Source organism: Oncorhynchus masou, chromosome 24 (genome assembly GCF_036934945.1).
Source record: "Oncorhynchus masou masou isolate Uvic2021 chromosome 24, UVic_Omas_1.1, whole genome shotgun sequence".
NCBI classification, from domain to species: Eukaryota; Metazoa; Chordata; class Actinopteri; order Salmoniformes; family Salmonidae; genus Oncorhynchus; species Oncorhynchus masou.
The window spans coordinates 48,493,625-48,516,280 of NC_088235.1; the positions used below are offsets into that span (position 1 = coordinate 48,493,625).

The window sequence follows — 22,656 nt, forward strand, 5'->3', positions numbered from 1 at the left end:
CAAAATTAGAAGAAAAAAATCTAGAAAATCACATTATAGGATTTTTTTATGAATTTATTTGCAAATTATGTTGGAAAATAAGTATTTGGTGACCTACAAACAAGCAAGATTTCTGGGTTTCACAGACCTGTAACTTATTTTTGAAGAGGCTCCTCTGTCCACCACTCATTACCTGTATTAATGGCACCTGTTTGAACTTGTTATCTGTATAAAAGACACCTGTCCACAACCTCAAACAGTCACACTCCAAACTCCACTATGGCCAAGACCAAAGAGCTGTCAAAGGACACCAGAAACAAAATTGTAGACCTGCACCAGGCTGGGAAGACTGAATCTGCAATAGGTAAGCAGCTTGGTTTGAAGAAATCAACTGTGGGAGCAATTATTAGGAAATGGAAGACATACAAGACCACTGATAATCTCCCTCGATCTGGGGCTCCATGCAAGATCTCACCCCGTGGGGTCAAAAATGATCACAAGAACGGTGAGCAAAAATCCCAGAACCACACAGGGGGAGCTAGGGGATGACCTGCAGAGAGCTGGGACCAAAGTCACAAAGCCTACCATCAGTAACACACTATGCCGCCAGGGACTCAAATCCTGCAGTGCCAGACGTGTCCCCCTGCTTAAGCCAGTACATGTCCAGGCCCATCTGAAGTTTGCTAGAGAGCATTTGGATGATCCAGAAGAAGATTGGGAGAATGTCATATGGTCAGATGAAACCAAAATATAACTTTTTGGTAAAAACTCAACTTGTTGTGTTTGGAGGACAAAGAATGCTGAGTTGCATCCAAAGAACACCATGCCTACTGTGAAGCATAGGGGTGGAAACATCATGCTTTGGGGTTGTTTTTCTGCAAAGGGACCAGGACGACTGATCCGTGTAAAGGAAAGAATGAATGAGGCTATGTATCATGAGATTTTGAGTGAAAACCTCCTTCCATCAGCAAGGGCATTGAAGATGAAACATGGCTGGGTCTGTCAGCATGACAATGATCCCAAACACACCGCCTGGGCAACGAAGGAGTGGCTTCCTAAGAAGCATTTCAAGGTCCTGGAGTGGCCTAGCCAGTCTCCAGATCTCAACCCCATAGAAAATCTTTGGAGGGAGTTGAAAGTCCATGTTGCCCAGCAACAGCCCCAAAACATCACTGCTCTAGAGGAGATCTGCATGGAGGATTGGGCCAAAATACCAGCAACAGTGTGTGAAAACCTTGTGAAGACTTACAGAAAACATTTGACCTCTGTCATTGTCAACAAAGGGTATATAACAAGTATTGAGAGAAACTTTTGTTATTGACCAAATACTTATTTTCCATCATAATTTTTCTCGTTTTGTCTGTCATAGTTGAAGTGTACCTATGATGAAAATTACAGGCCTCTCTCATCTTTTTAAGTGGGAGAACTTGCACAATTGGTGGCTGACTAAATACTTTTTTACCACACTGAATATGACAGTTGAAGTAGGTGTCAAGAGCTTGTGTCACTTTTTCACTTTTTCCTACTGCCTCCACCCATGGTCTCATCTCTGTCTGCATTACACCCCCCACCGCCCTGCACTCCTTGGACTTTTCATGGCGTTAAAGCCTCCCTGTAATGTCATACCAACAGTGGAGCTCCTCTTACTGTCCTCTCCAGGGAAACCCTTTGGGAATGTTGGGATGGATCCGGCTTTAACATCCAGCCAAATACTCTCTTTCTGCCTGCCTGGCGCTATTGTTATTTAGTAGTGTGTGTCTAGTGAAGGGAGAAGAGGGTGAAACATGTTGTTTCTGTTAACATCATCCTGGTGCTTGAAATTTGTCTGACAAGACTATTTAAATGAAATCAATAAAACTAACGATATCCCTAAACAAGGCCTTAAATTAAATCTTGCACCTAGCTAAGATTATGGAATGTTTAATGTACTGTGTGATATCATCTCTTTATCTAGAACCCTAAATAGGTCCCATGCAGATAACTATTTGGAAAAATAATAGAAGAGAGTAGAATAGAGCAGGGGGCATAAATACACTGTAATTTTAACTTAAGTACTGCAAATGGCACGATCTGCCCCATGGCAAAATGTGTAGAATTGCAAGAAAATAGCTTAAAAACTGTTAAATGCCCCAAGGCAAAGTGTTCTCTCTGATGGCAAGAGGGCCTTTAAAATCTTCTTTGACAGGGCCTGAGCCTTGATTTCTCCAGTCATGCACTGCAGAAGTCATAGTCAAATGCTTGTATGCTATTTACATCGCACTCTAAAGTAAGAGTTGTGTTCTGATATTATGAGGGGGTCCCTGATGAATTTGCTATCACAAAAGAGGTCCCGATGCTAAAAAGTACCCTGGAATAGAGTACACTCAGAGTGCTGAATACCTTTCCCCTGTGTCTCTTCTTCTTAGAATGGCTATACACCCCTCCACATAGCTGCCAAGAAGAACCAGATGGACATAGGGACCACGCTACTGGAGTACGGGGCGGACACCAACGCTGTGACCCGCCAGGGCATCAGTCCTGTTCATCTGGCTGCACAGGAGGGCAGTGTGGACCTGGTCTCTCTGCTCCTCTCCAAGAACGCCAATGTCAACATGGGCAACAAGGTAACACACACACTGTGTATACACAGACTGACAGACAGACAGACATACAAAGCACACATACAGCACACTATACTACATTCACATAAACACACACACACAACAAACACACTCTCACCTGGCCTCACAGGATGGTAACTTATGTGGAAATTACATTTCAACACTCATAGACCTCAAGACCCATCAGTACCTTGGACACACAGACACTCATACTTTACACTACTGTTCAGATACACACATGCACAACAAGATGGCACCGACAAACATGGTCGCCCTGTTGCTAGCTCCTAACTAACTTTGCTGTATTTTTTTTTTTTACAATATTTGCTCAAAACTTTTCTTGAATTATTACCGACAGCTGAATTGTTTTTTAAATTACTGTATATTGGCAGTCACTCACCAGGATATCGACCAGAAATGTTAATTCCCTGAATTGGATTCTTTGTTTGAACTTCCTGAGGCAATTCTATTAATCCTGAGGGCTGCTCCAAGTCGCCATCACCTGAGAAGAGAAACATAGAGTAGGCTCTTAGTCAGAGTAGGCTCTTAGTCAGGAGGTGTGCATACCATCCAGTGCTTCCGAGTATATTACTCGATATTGTTCAGTCCCTGGACAATAAAGTAGACAAGCTCAGGACGAGGATCTCCTTCCAGGCAGACACCAGGGACTGTAACATACTCTGTTTTACTGAATCATGTCTCTCTCCGGATATACTGTCCCCATCCATTCAGCCAGCGGGGTTCTCCGTCCATCGCAGGGACAGGAAGAAAGAACTCCCCGGGAAAAAGAAAGTTGGAGGTGTATGTTTCACGTTTAACTACTCATGGTGTGATTGTGGTAAAGTACAGAAACTCAAGTCCTTTTGTTCTCCCGATCTGGAATACCTCACCATCAAATGCCGAACGCATTACCTCCCGAGAGAATATTCCACTCAAGGAACTACACTGGACTTTGTGAAACTGGAAACTGTATATCCTGAGGCTACATTTATTGTACATGGGGACATTAATAAAGGAAATCAGGAAAACGCTACCAAAGTTTTATCAACCCATCTCCCATCTCCTACTCGCTCATCGAGCACTCTTGACCATTGGTACTCCCCTGCCCGCCCTTTGGCAAATCAGATCACGCCTCCATTTTGCTCCTCCCCTCCTATAGTCAGAAACAGGAAGTACTTGTGTTTAGGACTGACCAATCCAAATTTGCAGCATTTGCGCAAAACTGAAAGTGTGAACCACCACATTTAACCACGGTAAGGTGACTGGGAACATAATCTGTACAAACAGACTAGCTATGCCCTCCATAAGGTAATGAAAAAGGCAAAACGACAGTATAGGGACAAAGTGGAGTCGCAATTCAACGGCTCAGACAATAGACGTATGTGCCAGACAATCACGAGTTATAAAGAAAAAGCCAGCCACGTCGCAGACACTGATGTCTTGCTCCCGGACAAGCTAAACAAACACCTTCTTCGCCGCTTTGAGGAAAACACAGAACCGCCAACTCAGGTGGACGCCGCTCAGATGGACTGTGAGCTCTCGTTCTCCGTGGCCGACGTGAGTAAGGCATTTAAGCATGTTTATCCACGTATTCCAAGCTACATCCTCAGAGCATGTGCAGACCAGCTGGCTGGAGTGTTTACGGACATATTCAATCTATCCCAGTCTGTTATTCCCACTTGCTTCAAGATGTCCACCATTGTTCCTGTATCAAAGAAAGCAAAGGTAACTGAACTAAATTACTATCACCCTGTAGCACTCACTTCTGTCATCATGAAGTGCTTTCATGAGGATCATATCACCTCCACCTTCCCCAACACCGTAGACCCACTACAATTTGCATACCGCCCCAACAGATCCACGGATGACGCAATCGCCATCGCACTGTACACTGCCCTCTGCCCTATCTCATCTGGACAAGAGGAATACCGACGTATGTAAGAAAACTGTTCATCGACTACAGCTCAGCCTTCAACACCATAGTGCCCTCCAAGCTCATCACTAAGCTCGGGCCATGGGTCTGAACCCCGCACTGTGAAACTGGATCCTGGAATACCTGATGAGCCGACCCAAGCTGGTGAAGGTAGGCAACAACACCCCCACCACATTTAACCTCAACATGGCCCCACTGTGTGGCCCACGCATGTTTCCAACTCAATCATCAAGTTTGCTGACGACACAACAGTGGTAAGCATGATTATAAACAATGACGAGACGGCCTACATGGAGGAGGTGAAGGCCCTCGGAGTGTGGTGTCAGGAAAATAACCTCACACTCAACGTCAACAAAACTAAGGAGATGATTGTGGACTTCAGAAAACAGCAGAGGGAACACCCCCCTATCCAGATCGATGGAACAGTAGTGGAGAGAGTAGCAAGTTTTAAGTTCCTCGGCATACACATCACAGACAAACTGAATTGGTCCACTCACACAGACAGCATCGTGAAGAAGGCGCAGCAGCGCCTCTTCAACCTCAGGAGGCTGAAGAAATTCGGCTTGTCACCAAAAGCACTCACAAACTTCTACAGATGCACAATCGAGAGCATCCTGGCGGGCTGTATCACCGCCTGGTACGGCAACTGCTCCGCCCTCAACCGTAAGGCTCTCCAGAGGGTAGTGAGGTCTGCACAACGCATCACCGGGTGCAAACTACCTGCCCTCCAGGACACCTATACCACCCGATGTTACAGGAAGGCCATGAAGATCATCAAGGACATCAACCACCCGAGCCACTGCCTGTTCACCCCGCTATCATCCAGAAGGCGAGGTCAGTACAGGTGCATCAAAGCTGGGACCGAGAGACTGAAAAACAGCTTCTATCTCAAGGCCATCAGACTGTTAAACAGCCACCACTAACATTGAGGGGCTGCTGCCAACACACTGACACTGACTCAACTCCAGCCACTTTAATAATGGGAATTGATGAGAAATTATGTAAATATATCACTAGCCACTTTAAACAATGCTACCTTATATAATGTTACTTACCCTACATTATTCATCTCATATGCATACGTATATACTGTGCTCTATATCATCGACTGCATCCTTATGTAATACATGTATCACTAGCCACTTTAACTATGCCACTTTGTTTACATACTCATCTCATATATATATACTGTACTCGATACCATCTACTGTATCTTGCCTATGCTGCTCTGTACCATCACTCATTCATATATCTTTATGTACATATTCTTTATCCCCTTACACTGTGTATAAGACAGTAGTTTAGGAATTGTTAGTTAGATTACTTGTTGGTTATTACTGCATTGTCTGAACTAGAAGCACAAGCATTTCGCTACACTCGCATTAACATCTGCTAACCATGTGTATGTGACAAATAAAATTTGATTTGATTTGAAAGTTGTCAGTGTTACTAGCCAGCTACAACCCGGTACTCTGACCTGCACCTTAGAGACTGAAGCCCTAAGTACATAGGCATTGAACACAGGTCACTTTAATTATGTTTACATACTGTTTTACCCACTTTAAATTTTTATACTTTCTAGTCAAGGCTCATCCTATATAACTACTATATTTCTTAATTTATTTATTTTTGGGGGATTTGTGTGTATTGGGAAAGGGAAAGGGGGATACCTAGTCAGTTGTACAACTGAATGCCTTCAACTGAAATGTGTCTTCCGCATTTAACCCAACATTTAACCCAATCAGAGAGGTGCGGTTAGGTATTACTGCACTGTTGGATGTAGAAACATAAGCATTTCACTGCACCTGCGATAACATCTGCAGAATATGTGTATACGACCAATAAAATTAGATTTTTTTTATATGATTTGACAACCACAGACACGTGTAACCAAAAGCACATACACAGACATACCAGGGTCAGGCTTTTCTGGGGTTGATTTAAGCCCGCTAATATTAGCCGAGAGGGCCTGTGTCATCGTAATGAGCACTAGTTGAAGGCAGATTAACACCTCTCAGTACAGCGCCATCATTAGCATAGTGGATCAAATCAAATGCTATTTGTCACATGAGCCAAATACAACAGGTGGAGTAGATGTAACGGGATTCTTGTGTCGAAGGAGAGGAGGACCAAAATGCAGCGCGGTAGTTGTCCATGGTTTTTTAATTAGAAAACTGAACATATAACCAAAACAACAAAGTGAAACCCCACTAACACAGGAAACAATCACCCACAAAACCCAACACCAAACAGGCTACCTAAATATGGTTCCCAATCAGAGACAATGACTAACACCTGCCTCTTATTCAGAACCATATCAGGCCAAACACAGAAACAGACAAACTGGACACACAACATAGAATGCCCACTCAGATCACACCCTGACCAAACAAAACATAGAAACATACAAAGCAAACTATGGTCAGGGTGTGACAGTAGACCTTACAGTGAAATGCTTACTTACAAGCCCATAACCAACAATGCAGTTTTAAGAATATAGAGTTATGAAAATATTTACTAAATAAACTAAAGTAAAACAAATAAAAGTTACACAATAAAATAACAATAACAAGGCAATACACAGGGGGTACCGGTACCGAGTCAATGTGCGGGGATACAGGTTAGTTGAGGTAATTTGTACATGTAGGCAGGATAAGACCACAGCTGAGTCTCTCATTTTAACTGATGCTTTTCACTGAGTTCAACAGCAGCCACAGGATTAAAAAGTATTTTCAAAACAACCTCCTTACTAGCTAACGTCCTATCCCTGTTACTTTTTAAAAACGTGGATGAATAAAGAGCCCTTGCTTTCAAAAAGCTGTGATTCCCCCCCCCCCCCCCCACACACACACACACACACACCATGGAAGAGGCATTCTGACCGTGTGTGTGTGTTTATGGCCGCATGCGTGTCTCTTTCAGAGCGGCCTCACACCCCTCCACTTAGCAGCGCAGGAGGACAAAGTCAACGTGGCAGAAGTCCTGCTCAACCAGGGGGCGGACATCGACCCCGAGACAAAGGTGAGGGTCATGCTGTTTCTACGGCAACAACAGGGAACAGACTGTGCAGACTATCACAGTGAAAGACTGTGGGACAAAGAGATGCCCTTGATTTCAACTCTCCACTGTCAATCATAGACCAGGGGTTATAGATGGTTACTTAATGTGTTTAGAATAGTGCATTACTTAATTAAGTGATAAAATATAATCACCTGCCCACACACACACACACACCTTTCTGCAGCACTGTGTTCTCAGGTGTGCCATGAATAAAGTATATTTGGACACCTGAGTGACAGGTGTTTGTGTCTGTCCATGCGGCACTACCAGTAACCTCCCCTGCTTCATGCAGTTGACCTGCCCATTGTCAACCTCCCCCCATAGCAGGGACACAGACAGAGGCCTGCAGCAGCTCAAGGTTACACAGCACAAGGTTACACACTGTGTTTGTGCTGACAGCACACAGGTATAGAGCCAAGGCTGTTCATCCATTCATCTTTTCTTTCAGGTGTTTCTAATAGAGAAGTGTTATTAAGTTCTTGATGCATGATAGTAATTTTGTGTCACACTTGGGTAAAGTTAATGTTAGGTACGTCCTATTCACACAAGGGGTGTGCCGTCACAGGATGAGAAGTAACAAGCTCACACCTTCCTTCCTTCGTCTCTGTTGTTCCCCCTCTCTCGGTCCCTTTCCCTTGGGTTAAAACAGATGGGATACACTCCGCTGCATGTGGCTTGTCACTATGGCAACATCAAGATGGCAAACTTCCTCATACAGAACCAGGCCAGAGTTGATGGCAAAACAAAGGTAAACAACTGAAGATCTCTCCCATGTGGTGTTCATTTGAGCTTATTTACTTTTGTCAGGTTGTGTGTGTGTGTTATTTCACCTCCCTAACACTCTCTTTGTTTTGGTCCCACTCTCTCTCTCTCTCTCTCTCTCTCCCTCCGTCCCTTGCTGCTCCACTGTTTGTATTAATATGTTCTCCTTCTCGTTTTTCTCTTTGCATTCCCCTTTCCTCAATCCCCTCAATTGTTCCCCCATCTCATTCTTTCTCTCACTATCACCCCTCTCGCCATCCCTCCCTTTCTCTCTGTCCGCAGAACGGCTACACGCCACTCCACCAGGCGGCGCAGCAGGGTCACACCCACATCATCAACCTGCTGCTGCAGCACGGAGCCTCGGCCAATCAGCTGACCGTGGTGAGTGAGGCACCATAGGAAAACCTGCTGTCTCAGCGGCTCTCTGACAGAAGCCCCAGTCAGCAGGGATGCACAGAGACAAATAGAGCAGAAGGACACGTACAATAGTATACTGTACATACATTGTATACCGTACATACATGCACATACACAGCACTAATGTGTCCACAATAACAAAGTAAAAACACACACATATTACAACCTCCTATCTTTTACACCTCCAATTCTCCTCCTCCTCTTTACAGAACGGGAACACAGCCTTGTCCATTGCCCGTCGCCTTGGTTACATCTCAGTGGTGGACACTCTCATGCCGCTGACTGATGAGAATCTGACCTCTGTGGTAAGACGCCAAGTCTGTCTCTTTGTCAGTTTGTCTTTGTTGGTCTGTATGTTTAACTTTCTGTAAGTTTGTTTGTCTCTCTGTTTTCATTTGGACCAGTGGGGCTTAGCCCCATTGTTATTGCTTGCCTTTGTCCAGTGAATATTGCTTCTGGCACTCAATTTGACCGTAAATCTCAATTGGTGTCTTGTACTCATTGATGAGTCTACTCACCTGGCATAAACACAGGCCTTTATCTGATAGTAATTGAGCAAGTAGACACAGCAGCAGTGGAAGACTTGAGTTGTGTTCCTTTGCTGTACTGGTAGCAGGTACAGATGACACATTATGCGTACCTAAACACTAGTCCAGTTATCACACGTGAGACACCTTGCAGTGCGTACTGTAACGTGCTGATCTCTCTCTGTGTTAATGTGTTATGGTAATGCAATGCAAATATCGATTTGCATTCCTAGTGTATGTAAAACAAATGAAAATCCAGACTAGTGGTCTGTCTCTGTGTACAGTATTTGTTACAGTCATCTGACCATGTGCTTGGAGTTCACTAACCTTATGTGTTCATCTGTGTGTGTGGTGATCTGTAAGTACAGAATAAATTCATAAACATTTGTCCATTCCTCTGATGAAATTGGGCTGAATCCTAACGCGAGGTGTGAAAATACTGTACAACTCAAACCTTGAAATCACTGGATGAGTTACTAATGTGAATCTCAAAATAGTACTTGGCCCTGAAACAGTATACTGGAGTAACTGCATGTGATTCCACAAATTCTCTCGCACATGTTTAATAGTGACCTGTATGAAAGGGCCAGATTGAATCTCCTGGTGTTCCTCATATAGCCCCTGAGACCTGATCTGTCCACGTGTCAGGAGGGATTTATTAATAGTGACACCCAGGGCCAAGCAGAGGTCACTGGATACAGTAGCATTCATCTACATTACGCATGTCTCACTCTTTCCTCTTTTATCACCAGACTACGACAGAAAAACACAAAATGAACGTCCCCGAGACCATGAACGAGTTTCTGGACATGTCTGAAGATGAAGGTATATGTGTATATGTGATAATGTGACTGTTTCAAAATGTCCCTTATAACCTAAGCCGTGCCTTCCCCCATGAGCTGACAGTGAAATCATGTGTTTGGATCCTCGCCAGTTAGGGTTGATCTGTGTCTTGTGTATTCAAAGCATGTGTGGATGCATCTCATATTTGTGAAAGTGTGCCATTTGACGTGTCTTATTAACCTCCGATTTACTGTATGTATTCAAATCACACAGTCAAGGCTAATGTGCCGGAAATTCTCAATGAGGACTGTATTTCAGATGTTGACGAAGGTATTTGCCCCACTTTTCTACGCAGTAGTTTTATGTATGTTTCACTCTTTTCACGTAAACCCCATTCCTTCACCTGCGCCTCACCCGTTGGAAACCAAACCAACTCACCACATTGCTGATACATTGCTTCACTAACTATCTGCTGTTGCTTGAGGTTTGCCTGGCTATCTGGAACATAATAGCCAGAACACACCTCTTTCTCTCTGCTTACTTTCACTGAAATCCAGCTTTCTCTGAGTATCTTGTTTGAGCTATGTATCCGCAGTTGATGTCACGGGCTGAGTCATTGTCTCCAAGTGTAAATCAGCAGGGAAAGTAAACACTGGACACAAATTAAGTTTGTGTGGGAGCTTTTGGACTTTTCTTTTGCTTGCTATTAGATATGTTAGGTGTGACCTATCTGCAGTCATTCTAGTTACACTGCATGTAGCTAAGTATTCGGGCTCTAGAGCAATTTGCTATAAAGGATAGGCCTTCCTTCTGTAAAGCTGAATTAACTTGTGTCTTCTCCCACATTCGTTATGGGTCATTTATATTTGTTGCCAAAATAGCATGCAAGGTAGTTACATGGTATTTCAATATATTTGGTAACAATACAATCATTATTATACATTACTTGCAACTACACAGAAACTGTACATGCAACAACTGAACTAGTAAAGTGTGTGGGACAAATCAAGTGTTGTTACATGTTAACTGATCTCAAGTTGCATTTTTATGCTGAGTGGATGGATGAATACCAATGTATCGGTAGTTGGTAAGACAAAACTTAATATCATAGAACTTCCCATTTCAGTTATCACCAAGTGTTTGGGAAGCAACATACGGACTCCACTGTAAAATGGATGAGTTTTTCCATGGAGTGTTGCAGAGGAAATTGTAGAGAGGGGTGTCGGGTTTCTGTGTCAGATGATACTGCTGGACTCAACAAGTTCCACACACTCACCTGGCGACTGATCAGAGGTGGTGCTTACTATGTCTACACTGGGGCTGATAAACACACACTGCAATGTTTACGGCTCTCAGTGATCAGGTTATCCTCACAGTTTACTATGTTGCTAAATGGCCTTAAGTGTAAGACCGACCAAGGCAGCTATGTTGAAAAGTCTTACTGAACAATGGCGTACCATCTGGCCATACATTACACCAGCAATCCTAGACAGTCAGTCCACAGTGCATGCTTTAGTCTGGACAGAAAAAGTTTGCATCTCTCCAAATCTCTTTATCTGGGGGGCAATCTAATTGGCCATGACAGGTCACTCCAGTCCTGTTGTAATCAGAGTGGCACGCTGATTCCATTACCCACTCCTTAGATCATGTCTAAAGTCCTCACAGCATTCTTCTGGGATCAGTGTCCACAGCACAGGCCCTAGGTAGAAAATAATTATATATATATATATATATATATATATATATACTTATTTTCAGCCTAGTATAACCACAGGATATAAATCTATATGAGTTTAAAAGTGGTCACCAGTCATAATTGTTACCTAATTCTCCCTAACACCCAAACTACAAAACTTTGTGAATTTAGAGGAGTAATAACTTGAAGTGTAGGCTACTTTGAGATGCAAAAAGACGCACCAATTATCAGTTTTGGTCCACCCATTTGGAATGCAGCCAGAGTTCCACCGTCCACCCCCTCCTCAGGAAAACAAACCCTGGAGGGGTTGTCCTTCAAAGCCTTTTTCTCCCTCCAGTCTCACCAAACTGAGTTTATCCCCGTCCTAAAATAAGTACCTCTCTATCCCTCTGCCGCTGTGTTTTTGGTGCCATTCAGCCTGCACATTGACGGAGATGCTAGCTTATCCGGACGGATGGACTTGATCTCCAAATCCAATGAGATGAGCTTTCACTGAGCCGAATGGATGCATTAGCAAAGCAAACTCTCTTGTTCCGACCTTAAATGGCTTCCACTTTTACTTTTTCGCTCAGGGATTTACTCTACCGGGAAAAGTCTGCATAGTTTGAATTTTGTTTGCAGCACGAAACGGAAGAGCAGCGGCAGAGGTGCAGTCCGCCCCTACACCAGCAACAACCGCATCAGTTACAATAAGTAGGCTTTCGGGTAGTAGTCGTTTGCTGGAAGGACAGCCAAACCTGACAGTTTTTTTCAGCTGCAACCACATGACTGCATGGGATTTATTTTCTACCTCATTCGTCTCTCTCTGGATTTATTGGGGGAAGTTATTCTGTTCTGCGGATAATTGGAATATTAAGACCAACACGGGAATCTAATAAGAGTGGTGACAGACATGGCAGTTTTTCTATGTAAGTCATAAAGGCTAGGCTGTAGTTTATGGAGAGCTGCTGTCGAATGGGTTTTACACCGGGAATTGGTGCATAAGGCCATTTCGTAATTGTGTGGCAGAATGCAGCACTATTCCGTTGAATATTGTAGGCTACAGGGTAGCTGAGGCGGGATCCGTGTGAGAGAGTGCAAGCTGGGAGAGGGAGAAGAGAATTGTTCATGCTGGCTTGGCGTTATAGTCTTCAGTCGTCCACTGCATTAGCTTTGAAAAACCTACTCACGTTTGATGTTATACAGTCAGTGAGCGAATGGGGCCGTATTTGAATCAAATGTAGCAAAGAGCTGTAGCGACATTGCAGCCCATCTGAGCAAGAGTGCGGCAGAGGCAGGACTGCTGGGGGAGGGGCTGCGGTGGAAGAGTGAAGTGTTTGTTGCAGGCTGGAGTCCGGGAGAAGGGGACAGATTGTCGCTACAAGGACTGCCGTCTTTTATTTCTCTTTGATAATTGAGTTGCTCTCGCGGATTGAGTTCTGCTAGCGTTTAACCCTCTCGCTTTTTGGCTTGAGTGTCAATACAAACTGCGTTTGGTTTTACTGGACAGGAGAGCTATGCTGCAAGTAGCTTTTCTCTATCTCCAAGCTAATGGACTTTGTTAGCCTGTGAATAGATTGTAATGGATTTATTACTATTGTCATTCATTTCAAGTAGCCTAGAGCTGAGTAGCTGTTATTTAGTTTCACTCTAGCCCAATGTGTAGCCCACCAACTGAGCATAGGGCCTAGTAGACGTACTGGTCCACTAGTTATCAGACTGACACTGATAAATTATTCAAGGCCTCTTATAAAGCTGTGGTAGGGTTTTTCTAGGAGTACCACAGCGCTCTTTTACCGGATTGCCTTTGAAATATTGATGAGGGACTTTTCCACCAGGTGAGGATGCAATGACCGGAGACACTGACAAATATCTGCGGCCCCAGGACCTCAAGGAGCTGGGGGACGACTCTCTCCCGCAGGAGGGCTACATGGGGTTCAGCATAGGAGTCCGCTCAGCAAGGTATGTGACCCTATTATGACATTATATGCTCTTGATTGTGATGTTATGTTTGGCATTGCTACTGTGTTTGTTCATTCTATACACACCGGTTTAAGATGTGCTGGTGTGTTGATGATGCTGTACATATGGGAGCAGTGAAATTCAAAGAAGTAGTGGTCAAGTTTTCTTCATATTAACATATGTTATGAAGATGTAATAAATATGTAATAATGCTGGTTCAGCATGACATCATGATTCAGTATTTTTTCATTTTTTACTGGCATGACTATTGTTCACCGTCACTGCACACTTATACTGTACAGTGCATTGGGAAAGTATTCAGACCCCTTGACTTTTGCCACATTTTGATATGTTTCAGCCTCATTCTAAAATGGATTAAATTGTTTTTCCTCATCAATCTACACACTACCCCATAATGACAAAGCAAAACAGGTTTTTAGAAATCTTTGCACATTTTTTCTAAATAAAAACTTAAATACCACATTTACATAAGTATTCAGACCTTTTAGTCAGTACTTTATTGAAGCACCTTTGGCAGCAATCTTCTTGGGTATGACGCTACAAGCTGGGCACACCTCTGTTAGGTTGGATGTGTCTCTGCACAGCGTCTCTGCACAGCGTCTCTGCACAGCTATTTTCAGTTCTCTCCGGGTTTAAGTCCAGGATCTGGCTGGGCCACTCAAGGACATTCAGTGCAATGTCCTGAAGCCACTCCTGCATTGTCTTGGCTGTGTGCTTAGGGTCGTTGTCCTGTTGAAAGGTGAACCTTCGCCCCAGTATGAGGTCCTGAGCAATCTGGAGCAGGTTTTCATCAAGGATCTCTCTGTACTTTGCTCCGTTCATCTTTCCTGACTAGTCTCCCAGTCCCTGCTGCTGAAAAACATCCCCACAGCACGATGCTGCCACCTCCATGCTTCACCGTAGGGATGGTGCCAGGTTTCCGCCAGACATGACGCTTGACATTCAGGCCAAAGAGTCCAATCTTGGTTTCATCAGACCAGAGAATCTTATTTCTTATGGTCTGAGAATCCTTTAGGTGCCCTTTTGCAAATTCCAAGCTGGCTGTCATGTGCCTTTTACTGGGGAGGGGCTTCCATCTGGCCACTCTACCATATAGGCCTGATTGGTGGAGTGCTGCAGAGATGGTTGTCCTTCTGGAAGATTTTCCCATCTCCACAGAGGAACTCTGGAGCTCTGTCAAGAGTGACCATTGGGTTCTTGGTCATCTCCCTGACCAAGGCCCTTCTCCCTCGATTGCTCAGTTTGGCCGGGCGGCCAGCTCTAGGGAGAGTCTTGGTGGTTCCAAACTTCTTCTATTTAAGAATGATGGAGGCCACTGTGTTCTTTGGGACCTTCAATGCTGCAGAAATGTTTTGGTACCCTTCCCAGATCTGTGCCTTGACCCAATTGTGTCTCGGAGCTCTACAGACAATTGCTTCGACCTCATGGCTTCGTTTTTGCTCTGACATGCACTGTCAACTGTGTGACTTTTATATAGACAGGTGTGAACCTTTCAAAATCATGTCCAATAAATTGAATTTACCACAGGTGTACACCAATCAAGTTGTAGTAACATCTCAAGGGTGATCAATGGAAACAGCATGCACACCTGAGCTCAATTTTGAGTCTCATAGCAAAGGGTCTGAATACTTATGTAAATAAGGTAATACATTTTCTCTTTGTCATTATGGGGTATTGTGTGTAGATTGATGAGGATTTGTATTTATTTAACCCTTTTTAAAATAAGGCTGTAACGTAACAAAATGTGGAAAAAGTCAAGGGGTCTGAATACTTTCCAAATGCGCTGTACATTCTGCCTTTGGTCAAATATGTATACATTATTTCCCAGTACAGTATTCAAAGAGAGGATAACTAGCTGTAGGCTAAGAGTTGAGTGCCCAGCAGAAAACTGGCAAGTTTGGCTGAAGATACATCACCACATTAGATGAGTATTGTGTATCCCACAGCTCATCATTGGCCATCTATTGTGGTGCCCCTGACAGCTGGCAAATGCATAGTGATGCTTGACTGACTAAAAACAACAACAGTGCCAGCCTGTCAGGAAGCAGCACACTGTGGAACAAAACAGCCCAGAAAACAGAACCACTGTTTGACTCATCATGAAATAAGTGTTCAATCAGCTTTTAAGCAATAATGGATGATGTCAAATTTTTATCATGCTTATCACATCATGTCACAAAGTCAATATGAGGCGTGACCTCACTTCAGCTCTTCCTTGTATGATCAATCAAGGCAAGGGGTTTGAATTGGGCTGTGTCATTTTTATAGTCTCTAGAGAAGCGTTCGAAAGTTCAAAGGTTACAGTGATGACTGTTCAAATCAAGTGCTTTCTCTCATAAGGTATTGCATCTAGTGTATAAACTATGCCACCATTTACTATCCTGTATATTGTGCTATGAGAAACCTCTATCATTCTTCTGTTATTTTAATTGCAGAGTAAACCGGTTGAATATGTGTGGTGAAAAGATATTCCTGGCATGACTTTGCCATGCTGGATATGTTATGCTTTATTATTTCAGTCAGTTATTGTATGGATTGATTAATGTACTGTGCTGAGCAGCTGCTTTATTTTCCCCTTACCTTTCTGTTTATGACGTCGGCACACACACACACACACACACACACACACACACACACACACACACACACACACACACACACACACACACACACACACACACACACACACACACACACACACACACACACACACACACACACACACACACACACACACACACACACGCACGCACACACACACACACACACACATACACACACACACACACAGAGAGAGTCTATGAGCCCAGGATTGGAGCATGCCCCATGCAAAAGCAGAGCATCGATGTCACATGAAAATAAAAACACAGCACCTCTGCTTTGACGTTTTAAAATGCTTTGCTTTTCACCACTCTACATTTCTTTTCCTTTTTTCTTTCTTGCACTCTGTCTGTTTCTCACTCTAGCCCTAGGATCAGGTAAGAGCAGAGAGCACATTTCACAAAACACATTTCTCTCCCCTGACCCATCCTCATTGTGACTTCATGAACCATTGTCATTCTTTGTGTGGTATATTTACACAGTTTATTAGTGACTTATTATTTGGAAAACATATTTTGAGCTCACTAATATTTTCCGTTGACACGTTCACCTTATTTTCTCATCAGTATATAGAAGCCCCTCATCATTTGCAAATAAATAAACCATATTTAACACACGTTATGAATAGAGTAGACATGAGAAAATGAAAACGACAATTATATGTTGTGACCTAATAATTGCATTGTTTAAGTTTATTAACCCAACTTTTTGTATAGTGGTGTGGTTTGAGGTGACATGTAACTACCCTTTAGATTTATTTTTAAGGTGCCACTTTTTGTAACTTCCAGGGATCAGTATGTTTCAGTCAATTTTCAATCAATTGGAGATATTTTAATCCTAAAAAAATGACCTATTGCTTTAAAATGACCTACTCTAGAATGCAGAGATGGAAACCTCAAGGCCAAAGAATGGCTTGTTATCTAAAAATCCTACATTGACCTATCTGACGAATACCATACCAATAGCAGGCACACACACACAAACTCACACACAAACACAGATACATATTTTGCCTTGGAACTATATAATGAATGACAGAGTAATGATGATCAAGCAACGATAGCAATGATCCGCACAACCAAGTCGTTGAGCTGACTTAGATAAGCAAATATTCACTTTCTTTCATGATCAAATAACACGGCCTCATCTTAAAATGTGGAGAGAGAGTGAGAGTGAAAACGAGAGGATGAGAGAAAGCAGAAAGCAGTGAGAGAAATGTGCAATGCAGTGTTCAGAATAGCAACGAGGGAAGGGGTGAGGGACAGAGGCAGATTGATCAAGGCCACTCAGAGGCATGAAATGGTGCATAAAGAAGCCGGAAGGAGAAAGTGAGGGAGTAAAATAAAGGAAGGGAGAAGGCTTCCACTAAGTGAAAAATGTCATTGTAAACAACTCTGTACAAATAAAACAAAATGGAATTGAATTGGCGAGAGAAAGATTGGGGGAATGGAGGAAAGAGAGAGGAAGGAAAGCTGTGAAGAGGAAACACAGGCAGCACCACAGAGAGAGTAGACCAGGGGTTCCCAAACGTTTCTGGCCTGCGACCCCAGTTTAATAAAAAATAAATTAAAAAAAAAGTGTGACCCCACCTTGTAAAGAAAGTGATGTAATCAACGGCCAGCAATTTGTTTTTTAATTAAGGCTTTGACATTCTGTTACAAATCAGTCTCAGGCCAGTATCTTAAAGAAGTGTGGGTTGAAGTGACTGAAATGCATCAGAAAGGTACTGGGAAGTCCATTGATAATGTTGTTTTCCCCCCAGTTTGATTTAGTGTCTAGTATTGTCCACTCTGTTCTATTTAGTCAACAAACAGAAACCTCTCTGTTTATTACAACCGCGTATAGCTGCTACCAGAGGTTACTGACGTAACGGTTAGGCTCTATGAACTAAGCACCCCAAAAAAACTTGAGTTTACCTCGCGACCCCGTTTTCGAATCAGGCGACCCCCACATGAGGCCGTGACCCCTAGTTTGGGAAACACTGGAGTAGGCAAAGCAGATTTGTGATGCCAGTCCATTCAGGCAGTGGAGTTGCTTAGAAACTTCAGCTGCAGTGCTGAATAAAGGACTTCTCTCTGTGCTGAATAGCATGCCCAATCAAACACTCTGCAGTTTTTCTCTCCCTCTCTACGCACACAAACACACGGGCACACACACCCATACACAATACAGTGCAGCCCTACACTTTTGACTAGGTTATACACACACTTCTTCTGAGAAGACAGCTCTAGAAGTGTGTGTGTATACTCACAAACAGTGTAGGGCTGCACTGATTAAAACAGACAAGTAAGAAGATTGGCTTTTTCTCACAAAGGGGAGCAGCCTATTGCATTCAGTCAGTGTGTCTTCATCTGCAACACCAGGCAAACATCAAAAACACAGCGAGCAAGACTGAGAGGACCATCACCTCTGTAGCACCCAAACTAACACACATCCAAGTCATCTGAGAAATGAAAGACACAGAACTTTGCCCACCGTACAACAAATGTTTAATTGAATTAGCTACATTATTTTAACTGAATACAAATGAGGACACTTCAAAGTAGTTTAAGATTATTTTTAGGAACCGTTCTAACTAAATATTTATTTAATAAACATAAAGAATCCCGATGTTTTAGTGACGGAATGGAATTCCTCAACGTTAGGTCCGTACTCTATGTAGTGTAGTTAACAACATTCTTTGTTGGTTAGTAGATGAAATTGATTCTCCACCCAGTGTCCTCTCTGAAACATCTACAGTAGTCAGACTGTATTTGACCTCACGTCAGTGTTCATGATACACAGACACAAATACAACTCCTTTATCTCTCTCCTTCTCTCCCTCTGTCTTTCTGTCTCTCTCACTCCCTCTCTCTCTCTCTCAGTAAAAACTGACTGACCTCCCTCTCATTTCCATCTCTGAATAGCTCCTATCTACCTAGCTATCCCCTACTGTGGGACTCTAATCTTGCTCCACTATATACAGTACATTGTACAGTGCCATTCAGTTCCCTGGAGGTTGCATGTAGTAATGGATTTTTTTGTATTTTCTTTTACTTTTGCTTTTTTTTTGTTGGTTTGGGCCTGATGTTCATTGTCACCCGCTGTGTTGCGTGGTAACATTTAAACACCCCAGCCTCCGCTCCTTCAGTTCGGATAGGTCCAACACCCTCAACCGCAGCTCCTACGCACGGGACAGCATGACGATAGAGGAGATCCTCGCCCCGACCAAGGACACAGTACGTCCTCCTAACTTCCTCACACCGCCTTTTCCTTTACCCCGTTCTTGTCTCTATCCTCTTTCTGTGGTCACACTCTCGGTGTCGCTCTCTTCCCCCTCTCTTCTCCTTGTTATGTTTTTGTCAAGGGCATTGCGTGACACGATACTTTTTTGAATGTGAACTCTGAGATGGGGTCAGTGATGGATTTGGCCTCCCCCATGGTCACATTTGATTTCCAATTGCCTATTTCGGGCTTTTTTGTTAGTTTCGTTTATGTTTGGCACTTACAGTCCTGAGGGCAATTTCTGTAAGAGCTTATTATTAAATGTAATGTAATGTAATGTTATTCAAACTTCTCTGTGGCCTCTTTAAGGTTTACAGCTGCCTTGGGAAATCCACACTGCAGTGGTTGTCCTAAAACAAGTTTTGGTGATCACAATGCAGGATCTAAAAAAGGAACTTTAACCTGATGTACTGTAAACAATATTTGCAACCTCACTGACATCACGTTCGACAAACAAATGTGGGTCAAAGGGCAGCCAGTATTTAGAACGCATGTAAAATCTTCTCTCATATTGTTCAAAAATAGTTTCCTCCAACTTGGTTGTTAAAACTGATTAAACAGATGTGTCCTGTGCTTTTTCAACGGCTTGAGACGTCATGCTCTGTCGGTGATCTGTTTCAAATGATCACATGTATCATTCTTGGGATTTGGTGATGTTTGTGGCACTATCACATCTACTTATCACGAATAAGGTTGCCTTTGTGATAGTATCACTCTTTGCTAAAGCAGAAATCTTGTGGGAAAGGCCACTTGTAAGCCTCTTCTCACTGTATGAGTTGTTGTATGACTAGGGACTGGTAGAAAAAATCTCCAGCCTCTTCAACTGTTGTTCCTCGAGAGGAGTCCCCTTTGTGATTTCTCATCTGCCTCTTTTTCCTCTAAAGCTTCAGAGTGTCTGTAAAGACCTTTCCTACTTGGTTGACCCTCTCAATAAGGTATATGATGTCAATAGATGGTCTCCTCGCTCTGCTCACTCTCCATGACCATCTCTCTGGCTCCATTCGTGTTTGTTTGAGCTCTGAAATTCCCATTCCATTCATTGGTCCTCATCTCAGTGAGGTAAATAGTTATTTATTTCCCCATGCGACATCTGGTCACTGTAAACTCCCATTTTTTTCCTTTCATTTTTATACAAACAAATGATTGTTTCAGTTGGAAGTGTGCCACTTTTTGTGGTTCAAATGGTTAATCATATTCAGCATGTTTCATTGAGGTGATATTGAATGTTTTAGATGACAGAAACATGTTTCAGTGAGACACTGTATGTGTCCTGTTAGATCACTTGTCTGTAGGGGTAAGAGGTCATATTCTCTTATTGTGTGTTAGGAATGCAGAAGGTCCTTAAACGTGTCACCTCTAATGTCTGTCTGCAGATCAGTGAGGGTCATCGTCAGGTTAGGTCACAAACCATTAAGTCTCCTCCCGAACTCACCTGTTGACCCTCCCCCTGCATCTTCCACAGCACCTGGCTGTAACCCGGGACTACGATGCAGAGTGCCTGAGGCGCTACAGCTGGACCCCAGACACCATGGACCACAGCAACACTGTGTCCAGCCCCATTCACTCAGGGTAAGAACCAGCCGTCTCCCAGCCAGGCTGACACAAAGCCACAGCTGCTGTAGCTCTAGCCATGTCAGACAGGGGCTACTGCTAATCCAGACACAGGAGAATGTTACTCTACATACTCCATTTTATCAGTCCAAGAAAGACCCAGCCAGCAGTTGTCTGCAGTGACACACTGTTAGGAGTTTTTCCCTTTCTGCAGTCTCCTGTGTAATTTCAATTTGCTGAGCCGCGGTGATGAATAGTTTGAGGGAAGTCACCCTCACATACAGTAGATAATGGACTTGCGCTGTAGACTACATGATTTAGTCTTATTGGAAATGCTCGAGAGTCCAATGTCCTGGGCCGAGTACAGATGGAAGATATTTTGTGCTTTGTCAGGTCTCATTGTACTGGGGTTTCTGGCCATTTCAATGCCCTACATTTTTCCAGATCTCCTGTATTTCAGACCCTCTCTATTATTTCTGTACCATCTTTTTATTATTTTTTTGACTGACACGGAAAAATGCGTCAGACCCTAAAAAAACTAAATTGATTGTGCTGTATTACTAAATCGAGTTTTTTGCCTCCTGCATTGTTTTGGTCTTTATTTTGCAGCTTGTCCTCCCCGCTCCCTCAGTATGACTCCAGGTGATGATTGTGTCTGGTGATGTCACCATGATGTCACAGTGATGTCACAGTTTCCACTACTTCCTCATTCCTCTTTTGTTTCTGTGCTTGTGTCATCTGTGTGGTCTGGTCTCTCATCTAGACTGTGTAGCTGTAGTGCGAGTGATGTGTTTACGATTTTCTCACTAAGGTGCCATCTCACAGTGCATATATGGATAAAGCCCCTCAAAAATATCTATGAGCAGGTCTGCAAAAGTGCACACAAAGACAAATTAATGGAAAAAAAGTTTTGTCTGCATGTGTAATTAGAGCCTATGTGGACAGTCAAATACAGAACATTGTGTATGGGTTTAGTTCAGACATGTAACAACTCAGCCGTCTCAGATCAGTCATGCCGAATGAAAATGTAGTGTATCTTTATTGGGTAAGGTTTTATGGCTTTAGGTAAATAGCGATATGACATAGATGCAGAAAGTAAACAGCATGGTGGATCAAATTCCACAACAACTAAGAGCGTTGAAGTGCGAGGCTGGACTTTTCAGCCGTTCTGTTCCCCTGGCTACCACGCTGTGAACAACGTGAAGGGAACCCGTGCACATGCACCGATACTGTGTGTGACTGTGTGAGAGCGAGGTCTGGCATCTCGCTCATCACAATATCCGCGGTGCTGCTCGTGGCAACGTCATTTCACTGAGTCTACCTTTAACTTCTGGCATACTATATGAGGCATTTCAATTTGAACATACCCTTGTTCGTTCTACGAATAGCTTAATACTGCTGGTGACAGTTTCCACAATTAATGGGATGCCAAAACTGCATTTATTAGGTAGAAGTTAACACGTCACGTATTTACCACATTCATTTGTGATTTAATTGAGTTTCTACTCAGGGGTGAAACAT

The 22,656-nt window shown here is 43.2% G+C and overlaps 1 protein-coding gene across 23 annotated transcripts in view; it reads left to right on the forward strand.

Annotated features, from left to right (window-relative positions):
- The window catches only part of LOC135512283 (ankyrin-3-like), a 153,502-nt gene that overhangs the window by 84,814 nt on the left and 46,032 nt on the right, over positions 1-22,656 (forward strand). For 13 of the 23 annotated variants that reach the window (XM_064934143.1, XM_064934140.1, XM_064934148.1 and 10 more), the window contains 11 exons: positions 2,385-2,582; positions 7,435-7,533; positions 8,222-8,320; positions 8,617-8,715; positions 8,961-9,056; positions 10,031-10,103; positions 10,335-10,391; positions 13,575-13,698; positions 19,436-19,538; positions 20,469-20,519; positions 21,047-21,153. In XM_064934143.1, coding sequence (XP_064790215.1) covers positions 2,385-2,582; positions 7,435-7,533; positions 8,222-8,320; positions 8,617-8,715; positions 8,961-9,056; positions 10,031-10,103; positions 10,335-10,391; positions 13,575-13,698; positions 19,436-19,538; positions 20,469-20,519; positions 21,047-21,153 — 1,106 coding nt within the window. Of the gene's footprint in view, positions 1-2,384; positions 2,583-7,434; positions 7,534-8,221; positions 8,321-8,616; positions 8,716-8,960; positions 9,057-10,030; positions 10,104-10,334; positions 10,392-11,966; positions 12,666-12,695; positions 13,259-13,574; positions 13,699-19,435; positions 19,539-20,468; positions 20,520-21,046; positions 21,154-22,656 lie in introns of those variants that run through there. The other 10 variants (XM_064934153.1, XM_064934135.1, XM_064934137.1 and 7 more) reach the window with 5 other exon arrangements.